General features: G+C 36.7%; 2 protein-coding genes and 1 long non-coding RNA gene across 43 annotated transcripts in view; all 3 read right to left on the minus strand.

Moving 5' to 3' along the window:
* Window positions 1–4,397, minus strand: part of madd (MAP-kinase activating death domain) — a 63,397-nt gene extending 59,000 nt beyond the window's left edge. For 16 of the 41 annotated variants that reach the window (XM_051898441.1, XM_051898435.1, XM_051898450.1 and 13 more), the window contains exon 1: window positions 4,133–4,395. The gene's annotated coding sequence lies outside the window, so the exon portion shown is untranslated. Of the gene's footprint in view, window positions 1–4,132 lie in introns of all 41 variants that reach the window. The other 25 variants (XM_051898415.1, XM_051898437.1, XM_051898446.1 and 22 more) reach the window with 3 other exon arrangements.
* A 1,288-nt stretch (window positions 4,398–5,685) lies between these two features.
* Window positions 5,686–25,266, minus strand: nr1h3 (nuclear receptor subfamily 1, group H, member 3). The gene is made up of 11 exons (XM_051899335.1): window positions 25,109–25,266; window positions 20,892–21,036; window positions 17,712–17,794; window positions 15,296–15,472; window positions 14,736–15,002; window positions 14,004–14,206; window positions 12,522–12,701; window positions 12,191–12,290; window positions 11,917–12,030; window positions 10,854–10,948; window positions 5,686–8,410 (listed from the first exon to the last, which is right to left on the minus strand). The coding sequence occupies exons 3-11, from the start codon at window positions 17,752–17,754 to the stop codon at window positions 8,264–8,266; spliced, it is 1,326 nt and encodes a 441-aa protein (XP_051755295.1). The 5' UTR covers window positions 17,755–17,794; window positions 20,892–21,036; window positions 25,109–25,266; the 3' UTR covers window positions 5,686–8,263.
* On the minus strand, window positions 8,599–10,846 carry LOC127515548 (uncharacterized). The gene is made up of 2 exons (XR_007930839.1): window positions 10,589–10,846; window positions 8,599–10,439 (listed from the first exon to the last, which is right to left on the minus strand). It is a non-coding gene; the product is annotated as an uncharacterized LOC127515548 (long non-coding RNA).
* Window positions 25,267–25,563: the final 297 nt, after the last annotated feature.

The following is a 25,563-nucleotide window of genomic DNA, read 5'->3' on the forward strand; positions in this document are numbered from 1 at the left end:
AAATGTTGCAAGTCTGTTGGGCTTGATTCAGTTTAAACATGCTGTGGCAGACACACAAATCTGAATAAAAACAAACTAAAATTATAACAATTGTTTTTGTTAAATGAAATTAATCTGAAATAAAATACAATGCAAATACTAGATTAAAAACATAAGCTTAACAAAATAAAAATTGTTGCATCATCAACCAACTGAAATAAAATTAAAATGACTAAAACTAAAAACTAAAAAAAAAAAAAAAAAAAAAACTAAATACAAATATAAAAAAATAAAAATGACAAAAGCACATATCAATTATAGCAAATAATATATATATATATATATATATAATTATATATAATAAAATAACACTGCAACAGTGACAATCCTCAAACCATTTTAGAATATAATGATGCAAATACTCGCTACGTAAATCACTTTCAGTTGTTTTCTGCCACTGACACAGTTTGTGTGACAACTTTTTGATGGCTTTGTGTTAAACTAAAATTAAAGGCTCACTGAAGTGCCTTGAAACACACAACATTATTCAATGTGTTAACATAATTTCCACTGCAACAGGAAGACAGGGCGGGACATATTGAACAGCTCCTCCCCTTTTTTAAAATAGCCAACAGCGTTTTGTTTTATATCACAGCTCGGTCAGAGCCGTTGAGCTCTGTAAATCCTCAGTTTCCTCCTAATCTCCTCCATATTCAGTGTTTCCCCATACATTAACTAGACTCTGGCGGCCCGCCACATTCTAATTTGTCCCACCACAGTCTCAAAATTAAACGAAAATTAGGCCTGTCATGATATTTAAATAACGGATTGATAATTGCTCTTTTATACAGCAAAAATGGGAGTCATAGAGCAAAAGAAACAGACTAATTAAGTTTTTGTGTACTATATTCAAAGTCATCTGAAGCCATTCCATAGTTTCATGTGAGGGACAGAAGAATTTGTACACTGTTAAATTTAAGTTCACAGAAACTCGTCTTCCCTCCGCTGCAGCTGTCAATCATTCTCTCTACAGCACTCAAACAGTGCGTCACGTTTGGTAACGACTGTCAGCACGGTGAAACTCTCCAATATGATATATTGCCATTATAATACTTGATATGTAGATAAAGGGCTGTGGATTTGCATAAAATGACTTTATCTTGCTGGAGTTTATTGCTGTTTCTGACAAAACTGTTTACAAGAGAACAAATTTCTTCATTGATCTAGTGACTTAAATTTTGCTCTCAGAATGCACCAGATTTATGCATTTAAATTTAAAATGTACTAAATTTTCCTCCCGGGGGGCATGCCCATGGACCCCCCTAGATGGACCGATGTCCACCCACCACAGTCTCACAAAATCCTGTGGGAAACACTGATATTGCGTTGAAATAGCATTCTGTGCAGAATTCAAATGGGTCCGATACGTTTTGTGGTCTGCACTGACTCACGCATATGATCTGCTCTGTGCTATCGTGTCTCTGGACCGAAGCAGACTGTGTGCGCTGCACTAACGTGAAACCAGACTTCATTCCCCTCAATGGAAAGCATATTTACACTTAATCATTCCCTATCCCCTATATAGTGCACTATGTGCCATTCACCATGTAAAAATAGTAAATGTGTGAACAAGTGACGATTTTAGCCGCAGCTTCAGAGTCTTTTTATAATGTAGGGGGCGGGACGCTTTAGATTCTAGAGAGCATTTGATTGGACAGAGGATCTGATGAGAAGGTGAAGTGCAGAGTGATGTCATGGAAATCTGTGATCCATTATAACAGACCTGAGAGACTGTAATTTTTGAATGCTTATATCTCCTAAAAGCGATTTTTGTCATTGTTTTGGAGCACACCAGCTTATTCATGGCCTTAAACCTAACATATTCATACTAAAAGCTAAAAAAAACTTAAATTTTTATTTCAGGGGGACTTCAAAGAAACCACACTTATACTGTTTTAAAAAAAAGCTTTAATTTCTGTTTGCAGTGTAAAAGTAAAAAAAAACAAAAAAAACAATCTGCAATGAGATGTAATATCTGACTGTAATTTCACCTCCAGTTGTGGTGAAATACAGTGTAAACTGTAAAAGCCAGTGGCGATGCATTACTCAGACTTGTTGATGTGGTAGAAGATAGGCTGAACGCCAAAAGCCATCCCACCCGTTGGCAGCACACATGCTCACAGCACACCCCTCAAGCTACTGCTGTGCTCGAGATAAAATAAGCCTTTCGACCAGCCAATCAATAACAGAGGAACAAATTATACAGTAATCTCACTGGTTTTCTCTTGAATCTATAACTAAAAACAACCCCAAAAAATCTCAGAGTTGAATTTCTCACAGCCAGTTGCTACTGAATATTAATGGGACTAGAGAAATATCTCTATAATATTGAGTCATATATGACAACTTGCTTAGGGAGTCTTGATAAAGATCTCCATCTTTTCTCTCTTAGGATATACAGCAGAACCACACCCAGGAAGGAAAAATGACTGTGCAATTGCATTCAAACCTCTAAAATGAGCTTCAATGCAGATGAACTGTAATTGTGCATCATGCACATTTAAACTGAACTCTGTCAGGGAGTGACAGATGAAATGTTTAAGATAGGTCATAAACATCAATCAGGATTAAGTGTGGAGAGGAGAGGTGATTTCAATCAATTCAGGACCCAGCGTTCCCCAGCGGCCAAATCAGATCAAAGCAACAGACACTTCAGTCTGCCCACTCCACACATCCGCACGCAGAGTCACAGCACCATTCACATGACACCACTGGGAGCACACAATGAGCTGGAGGATAAGCCGGATATATAAGAGGATAATATTATTATATATATATATATATATATATATTATTTATATCTAGTAGTTACTTTTGGTGCTGCTTTAGAATGACACCTAAAAATCAGAGGAGAATAATATATATATATACACATTTCCCCCTGACATTTATCCCAAATACCTCATTCAAAATACAGTATGAACTCTCCACTTACAGAAGGAACTGAGAATCACTCATTCACACATTTTTCATCTGTCATTATCAAAATGAAACTTTTCAAAGAGGGAGACGGAGCAGAAGACAAATTCCTGAATTAATTTATACTGACACTTATACTACTTGCCCCCATCTGACCCTTTAATATACAAGAGATGAAAGTGTATTGCTGTTAATGTAATTAATTATGCTTTTAGTCCATATCTAATCTTGTACAGGGATTTTAACACATTATTTTACTTTTAACAACCGACACTTTGCCTTTTGACACACAACGAGCTATATCACGACACATAGTATACTATCAAGTAGTAAACTGAATTTCTAAACCCAAATAAGTGCTCATAATATATTTGTTTTTTTATAAGCTCAATCAAATGGATTCTGCCACTGAATAAAAAGAATACTTTGCAAACGGTGACAGGAAACAGGCTGAACTGACAAAGGCAAAGAGCTTTCTCACATTTCACCCAAGAGAGTAACAACACCACCCAAGTCATCTTATACTCGGCCTGATGTCGCAGCTATTCCGAAGCAAAAAAGGTTTACAAAGTCAGAGGGGTAAGTTTTCCTGTGTCACATCATTATTATCATCATCATCATGACAACATGATGATGACATGACTACAGCACTACATCCTAACCCCCTCTGGAGAGAAAACCTGTGTCCTTATGACCTCTGGAGGACAAAAAGATGGACATCTGTACAGGATTTTACAAGAGTTAAATGAATGGGTGCAGATCTGATCATTTTTAGAAACGGGTGTGTTGTTAAACTGTTGTTTATAACATTCAGACTCATCAAATGCACTGAATATGAGGGCATCAATTAATGATGAGAGCTCTTCCTATCGACAGCCTTGCTGTTAGGCTCTCCTGACATTTAAGAGTCTTTGGTCATATATTATGAGCAGAGACGCAGCGTAATACACATTTATACAGTGAAAAATAATGATCAGCTGCTAGCAGTAGCTAACAGGATCAAATAGCTAGCTGTCAAAGCTGCTTACACAACCAGCTGCGTACATTTCTACGCCGTTATAACGAAGCCACCTTCATCCATCTGATCACTGCACCACTGGTCCAGAGCAAACCATCATATAAGCGCCATGTATCAGTTATAATAAGTGAGAACGGGAGTAAAAGAGATACTGACCTCCAGGAGCTAACGCCACAGCTACTTGCTTTAGCCGTGTATCTCTGGCCCTGCTGCGACAAAACAGCGTCTCAAAACACATTCACCGCTACATACGATGAAGAACACATGATGTGACAGAGGCACGACGCGACGCGCGCACATCCGTGTCTTGCGGTAGCGGGTCAGTCAGTGATGCGATGATGATTGTGTCTGTTGATAAGCGCAGCTCGTCCCCCTCCTCTCTCTCTTTCTCTCTCTCTCCCTCTCTGCTTGCAACTGACTGTACGATAGCGACGCCAACGTCCGATTCGTAATGGAATCGTTCGTTTGAGTCGGTTCTTTTCAACGAATTAGTTGAACGGTTCTCAACGATTTGCGCACTGATCAGTCTGAATCGGTTCGACCGGTTCTCGAGTCACCGACTCACTGAACAGAGAACTGCCTCTCTCGGACACGTCCGATTATTAATAATGATTTTGGGAATCGATGCTGAAATTATAGGAAGCATTTGGAGCGAACCGATGATTTAACTGCTTGAATAGCCGTTATAAAAAAACAAAAAAATTATCACTAGATTCCTTATGACTATATGCTGAATTATGGCTACGACAAAATTAAACGAAAAACGGAGTGGTTCTGCATCATCACGCGGTACACAACAAACCAATAAAATAAATAAAACCAAGTTTTATTAATTGTCGGTTTTGTCGTGTACCGCGTGATGACGTAAAACCACTCATGTGGATTTCTGAACCGGTTCTTAAAGAAAGATGTGATGATGAACTGTTTTGATGATTCAGTTGTTTGTAAGACTTCTATGGTGTATGCTTTAGTTCATTTCAGAATTTCACTTTGCAACTCTTAGAATATTTAGTTTGTCTTTTTGCTTGTAAATGTCATATTCTTTGTTGCAATAAAATCACTGCACTGATAGATTGCATTGTCGGAGTAAAATATAATGAATAAAGAAGAAAATGAAAAAGAACCGGTTCATTGAAACGATGTGTTCAAAAGAACCGATTCGCGGAAAATAATTTACTCTCATCACTACTGTACGAACAGAGCGTGAGTTCCGCATAAAGCCGGAGGCTGGACTGTACCATTCATTCATCTAGAGGGGACCTGCCTTCACGTTAACGCTTACAGTCAGACACGTGAACTGGCGGTTTTCTGGCGTTTTATTTGTTTTATTAACAAATTGGAACGAGGTTAAAAATGAAAACATCTGTTATGTGCTTACAGAGTGGATATCTTGATGGCAAACTGATGTCTAATAACACAGGCGACTCGTTATTTGCAGTGGGAAGGTTTGACTGAGTAAACAAACAATACTGCTTCCATAGGAAGCTCATATTCCTTAAATTAGGATGCAGAGAGATACTTATATAACACAAGTGCTAATAGACAGATCACTGACACCACTGTTGTAATCTCAGATTCAGTATTTATTTACAGGATCAACCCTGATCTATTAAAAAACAGCAGAATAGGCTAATAAAAAGACAAACAATACGGAAGTTCCCTGTTTTAGGTAAATGTATTTCTGTATAAAGAATAGGCTTTGAGTCATCTAATTTTTTCAGCATTTTTATCAGATAAATATATACTCTCACAGAACAATAAATTTAGTCTACTTTTATATTTATACATATAAAGCAGTGTACATCCAAGGACTTAAGGCGTTAAAACATAAGGTTGCATTTCTATGTCATCCTTCCATTGAAGACTATGTTAGTCAGAGTAATGAGGTCCACTGAGCTGAGAGGGTACACATACATTAGAACTACAATCAACTTTCCATAACACTCTGCCTCATGTAAGTAACATTCTGTTAGAAGATCATTTCAGTGTGGAGAAAAAGCTTAGAGCAGCGAGTGTAAACGCTCATTACAGTAATGACTAGAATTCATCTAAGCCTTCATCACAATTCCTATGTGCACAAACAGATGATAAGCAATGACAGAGGATCAACGATGCATGTCTTTCAGTAGATTCTATACCAAGTTTCAGTCTGTGAACTGCTCAGCCAACTGGGATGTTCCTGAAATCTGAATGGATAGAAGGTAAAACGCCTGCATCAGTACACTCGTGTTTTCAAGCCCTTGTAAAAGATTAGAAATTACTGTTATGATGAAATGAGCCTGGAAATGGGAAAATATAATCAGAAAGTAAAAAAGAGCTAGAGGATAACAATGTGCATTAGCAATTTCACTAGCTGACAGAAGGATGGTAGAAAAAACATACAAATGGAATATGACTAAAGTCAGCAAACAAATCTCAATATGCACAGTCAGGGCAAATAATGCCACAGCAAACCGTTATAGTTAACCATAGAAAATTAGCTTTCTGCTCATTTTTGCATGTTAGTTTCCATAATGCATTGATTCACAACAACCCATGTCTATCATAAAAGTGGTTTTTAAGATCCGTAAAACCTGAATTGTACATGGTTACACTTGATTTTTGCATTGTTACGGAGCATAGTAGACGTTACAATGTGCTCTCATTTGCCAAGTTCCTTATTTCAGAGCTACTGCTGTGATATGGTTCAATTGAATAAAAAAATAGGTTATTTCGCATACATTGCCAATCTGTCTTGATGAGGACAGGGCTGAGCACATTCAGACTATCTGAATATTATCACACTGTATAACTGAGGTACAACAAACCTGGGTTGAAACAGACTATGTGAGATAATTGCAAATCACAAACAAATGAATATTAAAGATTTAAATTAAATTAGTATGTAGAAATAAAAGTTGACAAAACTATTCCAATTGATGAATGGGTGTATATAGAACTAAATATAACCATGTTATTAAAAAAAAAAAATACAGTGAGAAGAAGAAATACAACATTAATGGCCCAAGTTATTTTCTGACAATTTCAACCACTGATTTTACTGATAATTTTTTACGAGTTAAATTCTGCAGCAAAAATGACAGTAATGAAGACATCTTAGGCATCAAACTGAGATATAGATTGTGTATTTATGTTAATGTTTTTACTGTCGAACAATATCAGCCCTCCACCAAGTAGAACTGATGAGTTGAAAGAAAATGACAGCATGACATATTAGGTTTGGAGATTGCCATAACTAAACATGATGATGTAATGGAAAAGAAATAATCATGGTCTGCATTAAGTTTTCAGAGGTATATGCATCTCAGTAGTCGCTGTGAGTTGAGCAGCACACTGATTCAGGTCCAGTGACTTACCGATCCCTGCTAACCATATTCTAAGCACTTTTAACCACTCCCAAACATTGGGTAGTACGTTCGACCTCGTCAAATCAGGCCATTTGGCTTAGTTTTTTTTTTTTTTCTTCTGTATATTCCAACCAGCAGAAAACAGAATTCCTTGTGAACATTGTGATACGCTGGATCAGTGTAACATGGGCTCTGAATCAATATGGCTTGCACTGGTAAAGCACTGACTGATTTTTGTTATAAAAAACCTTTGGGTGTTAAAAGAAGATTGCATTTTAACATGAATTACAAGACTAGATGTATGTCAAACATCAAGTAATAAAAATGAGCGAATTAGCCTATACTAACAGAAGACTGTTCTGTACGTGATCTATGCAACTTCAAAACAGCAGAATGCCGACAGCCATTTCCAACCAAATCAGTGGAATCACAAAACACTGTAAATAAACAACATTTCTGCAATGAACAACCTTCAAGACAACCTCTTCTATGAATTATAGAGTAGAAACCATTGCCAAAACCTCCTCAAAGCTTTTGGTACTGGAAACATTAAGTATAAACAACACCAACATGGAGAAAAAAAAAAAAAATCATGACCACATTATTTGTGGCCGCTCACTCTAGCAAGCAAGTCTCTGAATCCAAACCCATCAGGAACCCCAAGCTCAAATGATGGTCAAATAGCCACTACCTGTTTTGAACGGTCCCTGAGCTACTTCTGGCCACACAGTCTATCAATAGCGCATTCAAAGGAAGCAGCTCACTGACCACTGGATCCAAAACATTTAAGTCAAGGAAGAGAATGAAACAAAATCAGGCTCCTCGTGACTGTGGGAGACATTTCAGCCCTTAAGGACCCTGTGTTCTGTCTGTAGACGACCCCTGCCCACCCATGTTTCCCTGACACTGGCTCATTCTGTCCTGGAGGTGGAGCACTGGCTCACTCATGGACATCCCAAATTTCAGAAAGCAGAGGCGGGAGTTTCTTGTCTTGGAGGCGCAGAGCAAAGACTTGCTCTGAGTGGACGCTGCTCAGTGTGCGGAGGCTGACCAGCTTCATCAGCATACGGGGAAACATCAGATGATCCTTTGGTGGAAATTAAAGAGTAATGGATGATTAGGAATACATAGTAATAGCAAAACCTTATCAGTCATACAGTGTTGTTATTGCTAAAACTATTAAAAATATTTTCGTTAATGTTACGTCCAAGGACGTATGTTTTGTTTTGTTTTTTGTTTTTCCCTTTTCTCTGTTTTTTTTTTTTTTTTTTCCCCCTCTCTCTCTACTTCCATAAGCAGGAAGTGATGGCTGCCACCTGACTCCAATAATTGGTGTTCTGACTTGATTGGAGGAGGGGAGAAAGCTGTGGAGATTTAAGCAGCACCATTGCACAGAGCAGGGTGTGTGTGTGTGTGGAGGCTGCGTTGTGAGGCTTCTTTTCCCAACCCAGAAAGACTTATTTGTTATTTTGACTTATACCTTGTTGATTAATTTCTTTGTTATTGTGTTGACACTTTTGTTGTACTTGGTGCTACCAGAAAACCTTTTTGTTTTTGTAAGTTATCATCTCTTTTGTACATACTTTTGTTATGGTTTCTTTCTTTATTAAGTTTATATTAAATATTTGGGGAAGGGTTAGTAGAGAGGTGGGTGCCATTTTCTTTATATCTTGTTTTCTCTTGTTTAAGCTAGTTAGGGAGTTAGTTTATTATTGTACTTTGTTTTCTTTTCTTTTGTAGTTTAGTTAGAGGGTTTATGTTTGTTATTTTGGCCTTGCCCCCTCTTGCAGCCTTAACCCTCCCACATTAGTAAATAAAAGAACTTGTTGTTTTTGATATTGAGTTGTTTTTGGTCTTTGTTACAGCTCTGGGGTTGGGAATTGCACCTTTGCTGCCTCCACACATCTCACCATTTTTATTCTGTTACCTGTTCCTTACCCTAGACTAGCTGGGGACGTAACAGTTAAATATAATAAATATTAGAAAAAAAACAAAATAAAACAAGTTTAAGTTGAAGCATTAAAATTACTATAACGGAAATAAAAATAAATTCAAGCTAAATAGAAATATTTAAAAAGCAAAAACAAACTGAAAATATAAAAACAAAAGATAATTTAAAACAATAATAATTACTGGGGAGGGGGGTTGGAGGGGTTTAGAGGGTCACCTCCCTGTTTATGTTTTATTGTGAAGAAAACTGTATGTGACCCTATCTATGCAAAATCAATAAAAAATTTATCCAAAAAAAAAAAAAAAACCCAAAACAATAAATACTATAATATTATATAAATACTACTAAAATAATACTGGTTATAGTCAATTGTTATTGCATGTTATTGATGCAAGGGTGGAATCATCGGTGCCACCTACTGGACATAAAAGGACAGGCAAAATATGCAGTGGTCCTTGGACAAACTAATCAAGAAACACTACTGTTCTGTTGGGGTCATTAAGATGTTTCAATTTTTAAGAAATCATTACTTTTAATCAACAAGGATGCATTAAACTGATCAAAAATGACAGTAAAGACATTTATAATGTTACAAAAGATTTCTATTACAAATAAATGCTGTTCTTTTGAACATTCTATTCATTAAATAATCTTGAAAACAAAAAAAAAACAAAAAAAACACGGTTTCCACAAAAATTACAAACAGCAAAATGTTTATCAGTGATAATAGGGGTGTAATGGTACATGTATTCATCCCGAACCGAACGGTGCGGGTGTCACGGTTTGGTGCATGCAGTCACATGATCAATACAGTTGGTCACAGGTGATCCACACTCCAATCCAGAAGGGGGCACGCACAGTAATGCAACGCTGCCTGCTACCAGTAAAAGTGCAGCAAAAGAAGAAGAAGAAGAAGAAGAAGAGAGAGACGATCGATTGGTATGTTTACATGTAGGCTGCATCCGAAAACTGAAAATGCAGCCTTTGGAGGACACATTTCAAGGTAGGAAGGCATCAAAGCACGTCTGAATCCAATGTCTGCTTCACTTCCTGTTTCCTCAGATACCTTCATCTGAACGATTTTTGAAGGCAGCATAGATATGTCCTTCACTGCCTTTGATATCCCACAATCCTGTGCGTTTCATTCTGTGACAGTTGAGTTGAGCTTGAAAAATAAAGATGGTGTCCAAAAGTTGCATTTGCTGGTCAGTTTGAGTGTAAATATATATGCTTTTGACCAATGTTTTCCACTTTTGATGTCATTTCTAGCGAGAAATTACTACTGTAGTAATTAAATATTTGATTAGTTCTCACCAAAGCTTGTGCTATTTTGCTGTAGATCATTAAACTGTTACTCTGCCTCAGAAGTCTGTCCGAAATCAGTTTTGTGAGGTGCCTTCATGCACAAACGCTGCCTTACACCGTCGTGTTTGTGTACCATTACACCCCTAACTGATATTAATAAAGAAATATTTCTTGTGCATCAAATCAGCATGTTAGAATGATTTCTGAAGGATCACAGGAATAATTTACATTTTAAAATCTAACAGTTATTTTAAATGAGGTAAATCATACTCACATTGGGTCGTTTTATTCTGATGTAAGAGTGGAGGGCGTCCACATATGGCTGCTGTAGTCTTTCCACTAACTCGTGATCCTGCACGTTCGGTCGGTCTGACCACACACACACACACAAGACAAGAATAGTAAGAGTGACTGATGCAAATGAATGATGCTGCATTTCATTAGTTTTGTAATAAATTGCCTTGGGAAGGACTGTTGGATGAATCATTACAAGCTCTTAAAATAAACCAACAGCACACCAGATGGCAATCTCCATCTAACTAGTATCTACTAAATCTAATGGATGATTAAAAATGGCTTCCCCTTTCAAAACTGAGCTAATGTTTCTCTCTAATCATAACATTTTAATAAACCCAAACTAGACTTAATTATTAGAACTCCATAAGAAAATGGTATATAAACATTCTTCTATAATTTGAGGTATATAAAACCTATTGTAATTATTTTGTTGCTTTATTAAACCTTTCACCCATGAAAATATAGAAAAATGAAAGATATGAAAGATATTTCTTAATGTGAATAGGCCAAAATTTAAAAGGTTAGTTCACCCACAAATGACATTTCTGTCATTAATTACTCACCCTCATGTTGTTCCAAACCCATAAGACCTTCGTTCATCTTCAGAAAACAAATTAAGATATTTTTGATGAAATCTGATCGGGTTTCTGAACCACACATAGGCAGCAACGTCATTGCACCTTTTGAGGTCCAGAAAGGTACTAAAGACATCATTAAAATAGTCCATGTTACTACAGTGGTTCAACCTTAATGTTATGAAGCGACGAGAATACGTTTTGTGCGCAAAAACAAAAAAATAACTACTTTATTCAACAAATTCTTCTCTCCCCTGTCATTCTCCTATGCCGCTGAAACCCTCGGATTTCATCAAAAAAATATCATAATTTGTTTTCCGAAGAGGAGCGAAGGTCCTACTGGTTTGGGACGACATGAGGGTGAGTAATTAATGACAGATATTTTATTTTGGGGTGAACTGAATGCCTGATAAGACTCACCAGAAGACAAACAATATAATATTGGTTCTTGTGTGTCAAACTGACCTGCTGAGAAAATGTTGATAGCGATGAGCAAAGCGTACTCTGCCTCATCCAGGTGGAGGTCATTCATGCCTTTTGAAAACTCAAAGATGGGGTTGATGAACTCAAACTGCAGCCCTGCAGACAAGTCAGAAAGGACAGAGATCATTTTAGGGCATGAACAACAAAAACAGGTCTCAAATAAAACCACACTGAAAGTAAAAACCCTTCTATTCTGGTTCTTATATACATCAGGCAAGTTCAAAATCGAGCACCAATACAACATTTTAAACAGTACCTGCTTTGGCAAAATCTTCTTTATTGTAACTGAAGTCTTTGAGGAAGGTGATGCTGTCTATCGCTGGGTTATAACGTCTAGAAGTCTCTAGCAGCATGATCTACAGCAAAAAAGAAAGTAGAACATGTATGTAAAACAAGCAGTACAGGCTGTGATTAGTTTTTCTTGAAAAACAAAATTTAACACCAGGTGGCATTTTTTCTAAAGTACTTCCCGTTACAAAACAACAGCAGAAACAAGTCTGGCAAACAAATGTGTTCCATCTGTGCACACAAAAACAGCAACAGAACATGACTGAAAACAATGTGTGTTAAGGGTCAGTCAGTCTAACCTCTATAGTTGAGGTCTTCAGCAGGGCGATCTGGTCCTCTCGGGTGAGCTCCAGGAAGCCAGGCAGCTGTTTAGCAAAGTCTACAATCTCCTGCACAGACATGATGGCCAGCTCGGTGAAATGAGCAAACCGCTGTTGTCGAACCTCTCGGTTAAGTGGGTCCTGACTCTGTGGCCATGGCTGAAAACAAAAAAAATCTTGATGTAAACCTTTAGGATCAATGCATCAGAGATTTAGAGATCAAATACATGTCTTTCAAAGCAAGGGCAAAATGTAGAGGCCAATTCATAGTTTTCCGTCACATGACTGGTAGAGAGACCTGGAAAGCCAAACATCGATAGAACTGCAGCATAGGCCTGTCAATTTTCCATCCGTTTCAAGCCACAAACATTTAGATCACCTCTCAAAAGAAGAAAAACAAATATATGTGAACAAACTGCAAGTTTTGGCTACTTGCGATCCATATACAGCACCTGCCACAATATTTCAATCACTAAAAACACTAAGGACATTCTAAAACACTTAACGTGAAAATGCTTAAAATACTCGAAATGAAAGACAGTGATATTAAAAGATCAAATTCAATCTTCACCTTATTGATGACGCATACTATATACAGGCAAGCAGATGTGAACAGCCTGTTAAGCTTTTTTTTTATATTATATTTTTTTTTTGCGTTCGTATTCTGGCTTCAAATGCTTGCCTATTGATAACGTTTGTTTTTTGGGTGAATTAACCCTTTAATCATACAGTGTAAATATGCTTTACACAGTCTGCTTCAGTCCAGAGACACGATAGCACAGAGCGGATCATATACGTCAGTCAGTGTATACCAGAAAACATATAGGACCCATTTGAATTTTGCACAGAATGCGGTTAGAGATTAGGAGGAATCTGTGGCTTTACTGAGCTTGAAAGCTCTGGCCGAAGGGGAAGGAGTCAATACTATGGAAGTCAATGGGAACTATCTTTTTAATTTGATGTTTTAATATCACTGTTTTGGCATATTAGTACAAACCTGGTACAAATAACTGGCAGGCAGTGGAGGAAAGCCATGTTTTGCCTTCCAGGTGGGCGTTTCTATAACACCGTGTCTACACCAGACGCAATTTGTGTCACTGAACGCGACAAACCGACCATTACAACACTTGGACTACGTCAGAAATAGAATGGGGAATCCGTTTACTGTCAGGAATTTGTTGTGTCCCGTCACGCCACGCCACATCCAGTGTGGACAATATCACTGATTATAATGGGTTCTATTGTCTTTTGACATGTCGCGATGCTCGCATCCGGTGTACACACGGTGTAAGGGTGTGGCGTCATGTGAAAACTATGAATTGTAGTTTGATAAACAACAAAAGCCAAGGTACAGTCTCATGTTCTAGGTCTGTTAGTCCGACATCACAAAAACAAGAATGACGAATTACTGTTTTAGTCTGCTTGAAAACGAACTCTTAAATTACGCATAAATGCACTTACAGTGACTTTGGGCCGATCAAGAAAAGAGCGTTTGTTGCACTGCTTCTGCATGGCCACCAGCTTTTCGATCATCTCCTGCTGTTCAGGAGCCAGAGGGGGCATCTCAGGGGCAGGGCTGGGTGTTGCCACTGTAGAGGTACGTGCCGTCTCTTCTTCCTGTTTTTTCATCTTCTTCAGTCGGATCTGCTCTTCTGACAGCACACCTATAAGAGACAGAGAGATAATGCTGCTAACAGAATGATAAGCAAAACAGGCAACACACAATCACAATTTCATATGGACATATCATAACAGATAAGATAAAAGATTTGACGACAGCTATATGGACTACTTGAGACATCCATGTTTTTAAAAAAGCCAGACATGGGTGAAAAAGAAACGTACACTGCCGCTCAAAAGTTTGGTCAATAAGATTGTTTAATTAATATAAATTAATACTTTTATTCAGCCAGGATGCATTAAATTGATCAAAAATTACAGTTATAAAGTTACACAAAATTTCTATTTCAAATAAATGCTGTTCTTTGGACTTTCTATTCATCTTAAGCAGCACAACAGTTTTTAACATTGATACTAATAAGAAATGTTTCTTGAGCATCAAATCAGCATATTAGAATGATTTCTGAAGGATCATATGACACTGAAGACTGGAGTAATGACTGCTGAAAATCTGACCGACCCCAAACTTTTGAACGGTAGTGTAGATGTTGATGGTCAAAGAGCATCACTCACATTGCTCCAGCATGCCCGCCTCCCTGCACTTGCGCAGACGACACTGCTGACACTTGCGGCGCATGTACATGTCCATCTCGCAACGGCCAGAGTTCTTGCAGGTGTACTGAGCTCCTTTGATCACGCTGCGTCTGAAGAAACCTTTACAGCCCTCACAGCTCAGCACATTATAATGAAAGCCAGATGCTTTGTCTCCACATACACTACACACCTCATTTCCCAACATCTTGGGAGCAGGGCCCTTCTTTCTCTTCACTGGCTGACCCTCTGCACAAACACACACAGGACAGAGACACCATGAGCTTTTCAATTCCAAAGCAACATACACATTAACTAACGCATTTTTATTTACGTAACAAGATAGGCCAGTTCATCCACACATACTGTATACACATACTCATACTGACACGCACGTTCATACATGAGTAAAAGTCCCATGTCCCACATTATGTAACAGGTAAAGTTCAACTTATTATCTGAATCATTTTACAATATAAGCAACATGAAGCTTATTATCTATGACAAGAGTCCAGAAGTATCCTCCAGCTGTTCAATCTCACCTGGTGCAGGGGTATCCTCTGAGGGGTACATCTTGATGTCGTTGGGCTCCATGAGCAGCGTGTCGTTCAGCTCATTGTGTGATGTGCTGTATGGGGCCGTCTGACTGAGAGTCTCCTGTTTCACTTCTGCTGTCGCTGCTGAAGGGCCCTCTTCGCTGGCACAGCCCAGAGAGTCCCCTGTACACACACCAACAACACATTTCTTTTAGGGCTGGGTCTGATGATTAACCAGGTGTCCAACACCCTACTCTTTAATTAGTAAGAACAACTAGATTTTCTTTCCTTAGATATTTTTTAATATAGCACTGAATACACATGCAGACAGATGACTTTCAGTCTTGTCACATGCTGCGTTTTTCACTCTATTATTATACAGGGAGTCCTTAAAGTGTTAGTTCACCCAAAAATGAAATTTTAAATTAAAAAAAAACTTTTGGATTTCATCAAAAAGATCTTCATTTGTGTTCCAAAGATGAACGAAGGTCTTATGGGATTGGAACGGCATGAGGGTGAGTAATTAATGACAGAAATTTCATTTTTGGGTGAACTAACCCTTTAAGACTAGTCATTGAAGCAAGAAACTAACTAGATTTGAAAATATGTTGTTTTTATACTTCTCTAGTTCTAATGGATGACAAATCACTGCGACTATTACACATCACACAACCAACAACACACATTAATATAGAACACATACTGATATAACCTATTTTTCTGTATTAGGTCAAGAATGCATCAATTTTTGGGAAATTCCATCACTGCTAGTAACATTTCTATTATTAAAGCTTATGACAGATGCTTAGCACTCTACCCCTATGTTAATGTTCAGAAAGTATGGACAGTGCCCAACAAATTTTTAAATAATAAAATGAAAGAAGCCAGTTCAAAATCCTTCATCATTATTTCCCTTGCAATAAATATTCAGGTAAATTTAACTTAAATGTTTTACCACTGGGCTTCTTCTGCCAAAGGAGAAAGAAAGTCTCTTATTTTATTTCTGTTCTTACACCAAATATTTCTGGCTTTAAATTTTAACACCCTTATTTCTTGTGGGTTTTTTTTTTCTCAGATGTGTAATATTTCTGTCATTAATGATGGGTAAATTAATAACACATTTACCCCCCCCCCCAAAAAAAAAAAAAAAAAAAAAAATTCAACCAATAAAAAAAGGTTTAAAAACATCCTGCATTATAGAACAATTATCAAATAAATTGTATTTTTTATCTCTGTATTCCCCCACTTTTTGTTTTCTCTAATGTTGTATTTTTTGTTGAAATTTAAGTTTTGCAAATAATGAAAAAGCCAAGAATGATCATAAGTTTAAAAAAAAGAAGGAAAAAAGGGTATTATATTAGTTACCCAAACCTATATAAAAACATACATTTACACAAATAAATCACACATAGTAGCATATTAATCATGCTAAACTATTTACATCTAACTATATAACCTTTAACTACTTATAAATAAATAAATAAACAAGCAAAATATTATATATATATATATTATGCACATACATACATAATATATATATATATATATATATGTGTATGTATGTACATTTTTGTATATATGTACATTTTTGAAATTGACATTTATACATCATCTTAAAGCTGAATAAATAAACTTTCCATTGATTTATGGTTTGTTAGGATATGACAATATAGAATCTGAGGGTGCAAAATAAATCAAAATATTGAGAAAATCGCCTTTAAAGTTGTCCAAATTAAGTCTTTAGCAATGCATATCCACTCAAAAAAATTAATTTGATATATTTACAGTAGGAAATTTACAAAATATCTTCATGTAACATGATCTTTACTTAATATCCTAATGATTTTTGGCATAAAAGAAAAATCGATAATTTTTAACCATACAACGTATTGTTGGCTATTGCTACAAATATACCTGTGCAACTTATGACTGGTTTTGTGGTCCAGGGTCACACACACATATATATATTATACTTTTAGTTTCTACAGAAGACAGTCATACAGTTTTGGAATAACATAAGTGTGAGTAAATGATGGCAGAACTGTCTCTTTAAGCAACACTAGCACAATGTCTAGCATCACTTGGTTTGATATTTTGTTATTAATACAATAAAATTCATGCATTAACAAACACAGTTACTTTTTTAAATAACTGGTGCCAAGGTGATTTTAGTGGATATATGAAGTCAGTTCCTCAAGTTCACAAAACCTTTGGTGAAATGTTTTGCTTAAAATAAGCTTGTGTTATTTTTCTTAGAAATAAATGCCACTTGGTTTGATATTTTATTATCAAATGCAATGACATGCATACATTTATAGGTGTGACTAAAGTGTTCAGCTATGTTCTGGCAGCTTCTGATTTGTATCTACCCTTTGAATGTGAACATTTTCACGCTCTAGTAAAAGAGAAACGAAAGTCTTACCATGACCAACATCAGTGATATCAGTCGTAGAAAGGGTGGACATCTTCCACACGGCCACTTGTCATAACGAACCAACACTGCACCTGCAGAGCACAATAAAAGGCAAAGTTGAAGCCTTGAAAAACTGCCTGTTTGTGTCAACGATTCTGTTTATAATGTTCAGTCACAAGAACTACCGACACTAACTTCAACTGAATTCAATAATAAATCAAAACCACCTACAGAGTAGAACAGTGGTAGCAGTGGTCTGCCACTCTCACTGAGCATGCAATGCTGATCTTCACTAATTACTGTCAGTACAGTTCCTTAAGTAGTCACACTTCTGTACGGAAAGCTCACAAAAACTACATAGTCATCCTTTCACATCATGGGAATTTTTTTCTTAAGCTAAAAATGTGCAAAGCAAAAAAGAAGAAAAATTGAGAAATATTCATTCATTGAGTGTATGTTTTTGCCAACTAAGCGTGCTCTATGAACTGCCTACTTGAGAATAGGAATTGAAAGTGCAAAAAAATTGGACTCATGGGTGTTGCTTTGAGAGTTTTAGGAAACAGATTTTTAACAGAGATGGACATCTGATTTGGGGAAGAATACTTTGGATAAAGGCTCGATCACATTAACCCTGACATGACAAAATATTTGCCTAATGGAATTTTCCTGATGGACTTCCAATGGTGGATACATTTCACGAAGTGAATTTCGCATCAGTTAAATTTTGGTGAAATTTGACGTGCAAAAACCGCAGAGCTAACCAATAGCAAGTTACTTGGTCTGGCAGTGACCTCTGTGTGGGCAGTCCACAACCACGTGCAGGTCCTGCCTACTTTGCCTGTGAAACTTTGTTGTGCAGGGGTAAAAGTGGCCATTCCTTAAGAATGTAAAGCAAAAAATGCTGATTCAATTCTACAATGTGACCTTATCAGCGAAAAGTGAAAAGAACCACACTGTAAACCCTAATGCTCAAAATACTTAATTTGTTTGAGTAGGACAAACTTAAATTGAACAAATTAGTTCAGTTAAATTAACTGCTATGAGTATTTAGCGCTTTCTTTTTCTTTTGAGTTCACAGCACTGACATATTTCAAGTAAACTGAACTGTTTCATTGTTTTGAGTTGTATGAACTCCAGTTGTATGGAAGCAGGTAAGTTACAAGTTTTAAGTTGCTGTACTCATTCAGTAAGGGCTATACCATGCTATTGTTAACATGTTAGCAAATTAGCAATTTTTGTATTTTCTTAGGGTTTACAGTGAAGTAAATAACTCATTTGATTTGCAAGAACTCAAAATAAAAAAGTTAATTAATTAAATATTTTATGTTAATTGCTATCAAAATGTATGAGTTAGCTAACTCAGTACTTCAAGTTAGGAGCAATTAACATGCATGAGTTCTACAAACTCAAAGCTTGATAGTTCTGCTTACTTAAAGTAAAGTAAATTGCATTTCAGAGCAAACACAAATAACTGCTAGTGGTGTAACGAATAACAAAACTCATGGTTCGGATCATATTACGGTTTACGAGTCACGGATCTCACTCAGATTCATTCATTTTTGTTCAAATCTACTTCATCATAGTTAGATTGTGTCATGCTAATGTTCCAGATGTTAGGCTATTACACAGACAGTTTACATATGCTAATTCATTATTTAACTGATCTTATTGGTATATCAGCATAAATATACACCAGATTTAAAATTCTTGCTGATTGCCAATATTATAAATCTATTAATTTAAGAAAATGAAAACATGAAAAATTGAAAATATGAAATAAATAGTTTGTATGGTACAACTAAACTTAGGAATACTGTTTGATTTAGAAAATAAGTGATCATAATAATAGAGCAGGGACCTCAGGGACTCTAGTTATGAATAGTTGGGTATTTTTTGAGAAGTTATTAGGGGTACCAGATCACGGTTGATCCATGATCCATACGAACCATACAAACGAAAAAAAGAATAAATACATGAATAAATAAATAAAATACAAATAAAAATGGGGGGTTTTAAGACAAATGTAACTTTTCTTAACATTTAACTTAAACACTTTAAGTACTTTGATACCACAGCAAAAACTGACAAGTGAACAGACAGTAAAAATAAGAATACACAAATTAAAACATAGATAAATACTATAGAACAGTTACAAATAAAGCTAGGTCTAACAGTAGTATTCATGTACAGAAATTTAATAATATAAATATAATTGTAATTACACTGCATGCACAGTGTTCACTGTATAAATTAAATATAGATTAATCATTGTTAAAGTTGTTTTGTTGTTTGACAATTAATGACAGTTATTTTTAGGCTGCTGTCACTAAATGCATGGAACCCATGTACGAATGCACGGAACCAATATGATGAAACACATCTGATAGCATACAAGAACACTTGCAGACACAGGGATTTTGAGATCACTTTATGTATGTGTCCGTTCAAGCTCAAGGAGTCGCAAAAAAGAGCTCGGTTATGTGTTTGCGCGCCATCTGAAAGGCGTCTCTGTGAGCGTGTGTGCGCACAGAAAACAACGTGCGATTGCGAAATTTGCCTGTTCTTGCATTGAATCGTTTAAAAAAACGCTTGAGTGTTTTAAATTGGTAAGACTTACAAACGCGTGCAAATAATAAACTTTCACTATGGCTAAATGCGGTTAAGAACCAGGGGGCCTGGTTCGTATGGATCATGGATCAACCGTGATCTGGTACCCCTAATAACTTCTCAAAAAATACCCAACTATTCATAACTAGAGTCCCTGAGGTCCCTGCTCTATTATTATGATCACTTATTTTCTAAATCAAACAGTATTCCTAAGTTTAGTTGTATCATACAAACTATTTATTTCATTTTTTCATGTTTTAATTTTCTTAAATTAATAGATTTATAATATTGGCAATCAGCAAGAATTTTAAATCTGGTGTATATTTATGCTGATATACCAATAAGATCAGTTAAATAATGAATTAGGCTATTACACAGACAGTTTACACATGCTAACATCTGGAACATTAGCATGACACAATCTAACTATGATGAAGTAGATTTGAACATTAAGGTAAAGTGAACTAAAAAAAGGTCACAAATTTTCAGCATACAACAAAAACACTCCAGATGTACTGATGTGTGTAGAGTGCGTGCATATGGGTGCTGAAGCACGTTAATGTGAGTGAGAGCCCTACTTACCCCTAGAATGATGATTTGTTATTGTCCATCCATGTTGTTCCCTGCGTCACTAGCAGCACATCGTGTTTTTCCTCTCCAATAGTCTGGATGCCATCAGAGAAAACTTCTCTCCTATAACAGACTCTTCAGTATCACAGCTTTCTGACTGACAGCAAAACAAAGAGAGGAAAAACAAGAGTGACTTCGGTTTGGAGGTTGTATAGCTCCAAAGCTGAGGTATTCAGAAGAATTATTTAAAAAACAAGCAAGCAAGAGAGAAAACAAGCAAATGGAAAGAATGACAAAAGAGAAGGTGAATGAGTGAGTAAGACAGGGAGAGAAGGAAAAAGGAGGGAGAAAAAGAGAGCAAGAGAGCACATGAGAGGTTACTAGCGGCCATTCACATGACTGTGAAATCCCCACAGAGGCCTGAGCTCAAACCTCCACCTTTTCTAAGTGTCTCCCAAAGCACATCTTTCACACATCTTGGAATTTAATGCAGAAAGATATGGAGTCACTGAACAGATGCACAAAGAACATCTCAGTGGAAACACTTCAAATAACAGGAAGGCACTTATAGAAACCAGTCAAGGCACTCAAACCACAACATTCTGCAAAGCCTGGATAATTGTTATGGGTTTATTGAATAAAAAAAATAAGCAGTAATAGGAGTCCCACCACTAGAAAGTTTGTGCTTTGACAGTCAGAATAATGTCAACCAGGGTACGACCCTGATGTTGTGTCATCCCACTGTTACACCTACACCAGGAACAGATCAAAGTCCAGGTTATGTCACCGGCCATACAAAACTTAGAATTTAGAACAAATAAAATGGTAACTGCAACTATAAAACAGAAACCCTTAGCAGCACAAGATAATGAACAATAACGCACTTTCTGAACAACCATTTCTAATATACAAGCTGAAAAGATACACTTTTTGTTCATAAATTGCATGATAATCAGCACACATTATATCAGCTGTAAGAAAAGACAATGGATCAGTTGTAAAATGGAGAAAGAATCCTGTCATTGTCTCAGATACCCTTTGTTCGAGGGTTCAATGAATTGTATAACTCCTATTTGAATTAAACAGCCACATTGAAAAAAATCACATTGAACATGACCTGATGTAAACTAATGGAAGGCTTCTTTCAATGTCCAATGTTCTGCACTTATCAGTAGGCTGTTACCTTTGTCCTTTAAACCAGTGTGCTCTACATCTGCCAGATCAAGAGTCCGGTCATCTGCTGGCAGATATGATAACTGGATAGTGACAATGAACAACTGAAACAAGAGTAACGGGCCATCATTCAGACCACTTTGTTTCAGAAGACATATTTGTGTTCAAGTGCTGCCTGAAAGTTTCAAGCCCCAAAATAGGTTAAAGTTAAGATTGAGCTTATTTCAGGAAGTGGGGTTTTCCTATTCTGTACAAACTTCCTCTAAATTTGTCATGAGAATTAAGAGGAAGAAACCCCTACTATACATAGGACGCAGATTCATAATGCAAAATGGTAGCATACGATTTAGTCTAAAAGTACAGTTGGGTTAGATTCTCAACACAGAACTACTTACATTCTAAAATTAACCAAATTGCTACTGACAGATGCAAAATAAGAAAAACAAAAACAACAAAAAAAAAAACACAGATACTAAAACGGAGAAGATGCGTAGACTGGTTTCCACCCTGAAACAGACTATACCTATTACACCAAACTAGAAAGTGGTCTTTCATAGAAAATGCCCACAAAACTTTATGTACCATGTTCACCCACGTTTTCATGAAAAAGTATTCAATGGTGGATATGAGGTAAATTACGCATAAACTATATATGAATTAGGAACTGTGTATCACACTTGTGGTATCGTGTTGAAGGCATAACTTTCTCCACGACTGAAAACAAAACTTGTCAGACAAACAAATAATACAGCTAAAAACTGCTCATTCACAAGCATACAGATGGCAATGACTGTACACCAACTTCTAATGTCTCAACATATTTGAAAAATGGCTAAAATAAAAAAACAACTGCTAAAATTTCACTTAATTGACTAAATATACAGCACTCGTTGCTGCCAAGTGTGCTTATTTTCAGTGTGACATGTTGAAGTTAGGGTATAGGTTGCATGTAACCTAATATCACGTGTTTGATATTAATGTCACAACAGAGATACCAATAGATCTTTTCTTTTTTATTGTGATGTAGATGTGAGTGTAATGGATTATCAAACAAAATATAAGGTGGAGACTTGGTTCTTAAAGGGTTAGTTCACCCAAAAATGAAATTTCTGTCATTAATTACTCCCCCTTATGTCTTTCCACACCCGTAAGACCTTCGTTCATCTTCAAACACAAATTAAGATATTTTTGATGAAATCCGAGAGGAATTCAGAGAGAGAGAGAGAGAGAGTGGAGAGAATACTTCTTGTGTGCAAAAACAAAACAAAAATAACGAATTTAATTTAACAATTTGAGCTGTTGTCATACACAGTTGACGTAGTGAACGCAGTGCAGGCTTCTGTGTTTACATCCGAACGCCAACTCAGTATTGACCGGCTCCTGCGTCAGCATCACACGCATGAGTCGTGCTGCTCACATGTACAGCGTCGGCCAATACTGAGTCGGCGTTCGAACGTAAACAAAGAAGCCTGCACTGCATTCACTTTGTCAACTGCGTATGACAACAGCTCAAATTGTTAAATAAAGTTATTTTTGTTTTGTTATTGCACACAAAAGGTATTCTCATCACTTCATAACATTAAGGTTGAACCACTGTAGTCATGTTGACTATTTTAATGATGTCTTTACTACTTCTCTGGACCTTGAATGTGGTAATTTCGTTGCTTTCTATGGGAGATAAAAAAAAAACTCTCGGATTTCATCAAAAATATCTTAATTTGTGTTCTGAAGTTCTTGCAGGTTTGGAACGACATGAGGGTGAGTAATTAATTACAGAAATTTCATTTTTGGGTGAACTAACCCTTTAATTGTTGATTGGATTTTGAGATGTGGACTTTGCTCTCGAAAGTGAAAAAAAAAAAAAAAAAAAAAATGAACAAGCTTGCAGAGGCTGGGTTTAAGCGGACTAAATTATTGGAGAAATCCTGCATATAATCACCAGAGAGAAGTCTGTCATTTCCACCAGAAGGTCCAGTTGTTACATTTTGATTGATTGACTAAAAATTACGAGGTCAAAAAAGAAAAGAAACATCGACATAGATGAATCATTCACAATAAGATCTATAACATGCACATAGAAAATAGATTGGGTGAATTTTCATTTCATGCTGATTTTAAGAATACCAATACAACTGCAAATGTGATTATTGTTTTCATAACAGTTATGCTGCACAACAATGAAAACTGTTTCAAAAGAATCAAGCATTGAGCTGATTGTAATCCCCAAAAAGCACAGACTGAAAGCCGGCCACTCCTCGCTTCAACGCGTTCTGCAATCCCACTCCGCGTTTTCCATGTCTCGTTTCCTGCTGAACTAGAGAGAACCCCGTTGAGAGCGCTCCTGGAAACACCGACGTTCTTCTGAATTTCACAACCTGCTGGTCGCTGCAGGCAAGAGTCAAATACCTACGTTTCGATTCGCGAGTGAAAATAAATGCATAAAAAAAAAAACCCAGTGACACTGCTGTGCTGCCAATCTAATAATTAATATCACATCTGTTATTTCACTCGACCTGTCAAATTAGAGGACCGGTGGAACAGTTGTATAACCAGCTCCAAATAACTCCATAACGGCTCTTTCACACGAATTTCTGTGAAGGGTTCCGAGTACGTTAACAGTTTTAGTCTGCACTTCATCCCAAATACTGTAACTCTGAGGATTAGCCTCTAATAAACTCAGGACATGATCAACAGGACAGATTACGGATTATAAAACTATATTGAACAGCAGTGTTAGTGGTAGCACTCATCAGCTAGCCAAAACACCCTGTTAGCCTTTGCACCTTAAAACAACACCGGCGTAATACAATAAACAATCCAAACAACTACCATGTAAACACTGACAGATTCAATCTGAAGCTTTACGGTAAGTGTTCTATGAAGCACAAGTGACAAGCGTTATATGAAGCTCTGACAGTCATGTCTCCCATCATGACAGCAGCTATATGAGCTAACATATACCTCATTACACAGCCCTTGTACCGCGTAAACACTCATGTAACTCTCTCAAGAGCTGGCGTGGTCAGATGAGAATAACGCTCATTTTCTAGTGATACCTCGCTTTGCTGAAGATGACAAGATCTTTAATCCAGTACGGTGAACTTTACTCTGGCGATGTGAAGAGAGAAACGCCTAGGTAGGCCGTGGGGAGAGAGAGAGAGCTCTAAGATGGCTGCATACAATCACAGGACTGTTATTGTATTGTGCCTTCAAAATAAAAGCCTTATTAGTGACAACGGCATCACTTTGACGGATATATTTGACGAACGGTGTTATAAATATGTCGAACATTCAGAAAAAAAAAAAAAAAAAAAATAGAGTCAAAAAACAACATTGTAAACGTGAATGTACTGAGAAGACAGCATTGAACAGTACTAATACTAATTACTAATTACTAATACTAATTACTTTCACTTTTCTCACAAAATGAGTACGTTGCTGAGGGCTGAATTCGGAATATTATACTAGCCTTGCTACTTCTGCCATTTAAAGATATAAAAATATTGAGTAT

This window comes from Ctenopharyngodon idella, chromosome 7 (assembly GCF_019924925.1).
Source record: "Ctenopharyngodon idella isolate HZGC_01 chromosome 7, HZGC01, whole genome shotgun sequence".
Lineage (NCBI taxonomy): Eukaryota > Metazoa > Chordata > Actinopteri > Cypriniformes > Xenocyprididae > Ctenopharyngodon > Ctenopharyngodon idella.

Coding starts and splice junctions, on each gene's coding strand:
- nr1h3 (XM_051899335.1), bottom strand. CDS start 17,754: ATGTCCACCCTTTCTACGACTGATATCACTGATGTTGGTCATG. Junction 12,031..12,190: donor AGAAGATTTTGCCAAAGCAG/GTACTGTTTAAA, acceptor ACTTGTCTGCAG/GGCTGCAGTTTGAGTTCATC. Junction 10,949..11,916: donor TATCAACATTTTCTCAGCAG/GTCAGTTTGACA, acceptor GTGTGTGGTCAG/ACCGACCGAACGTGCAGGAT.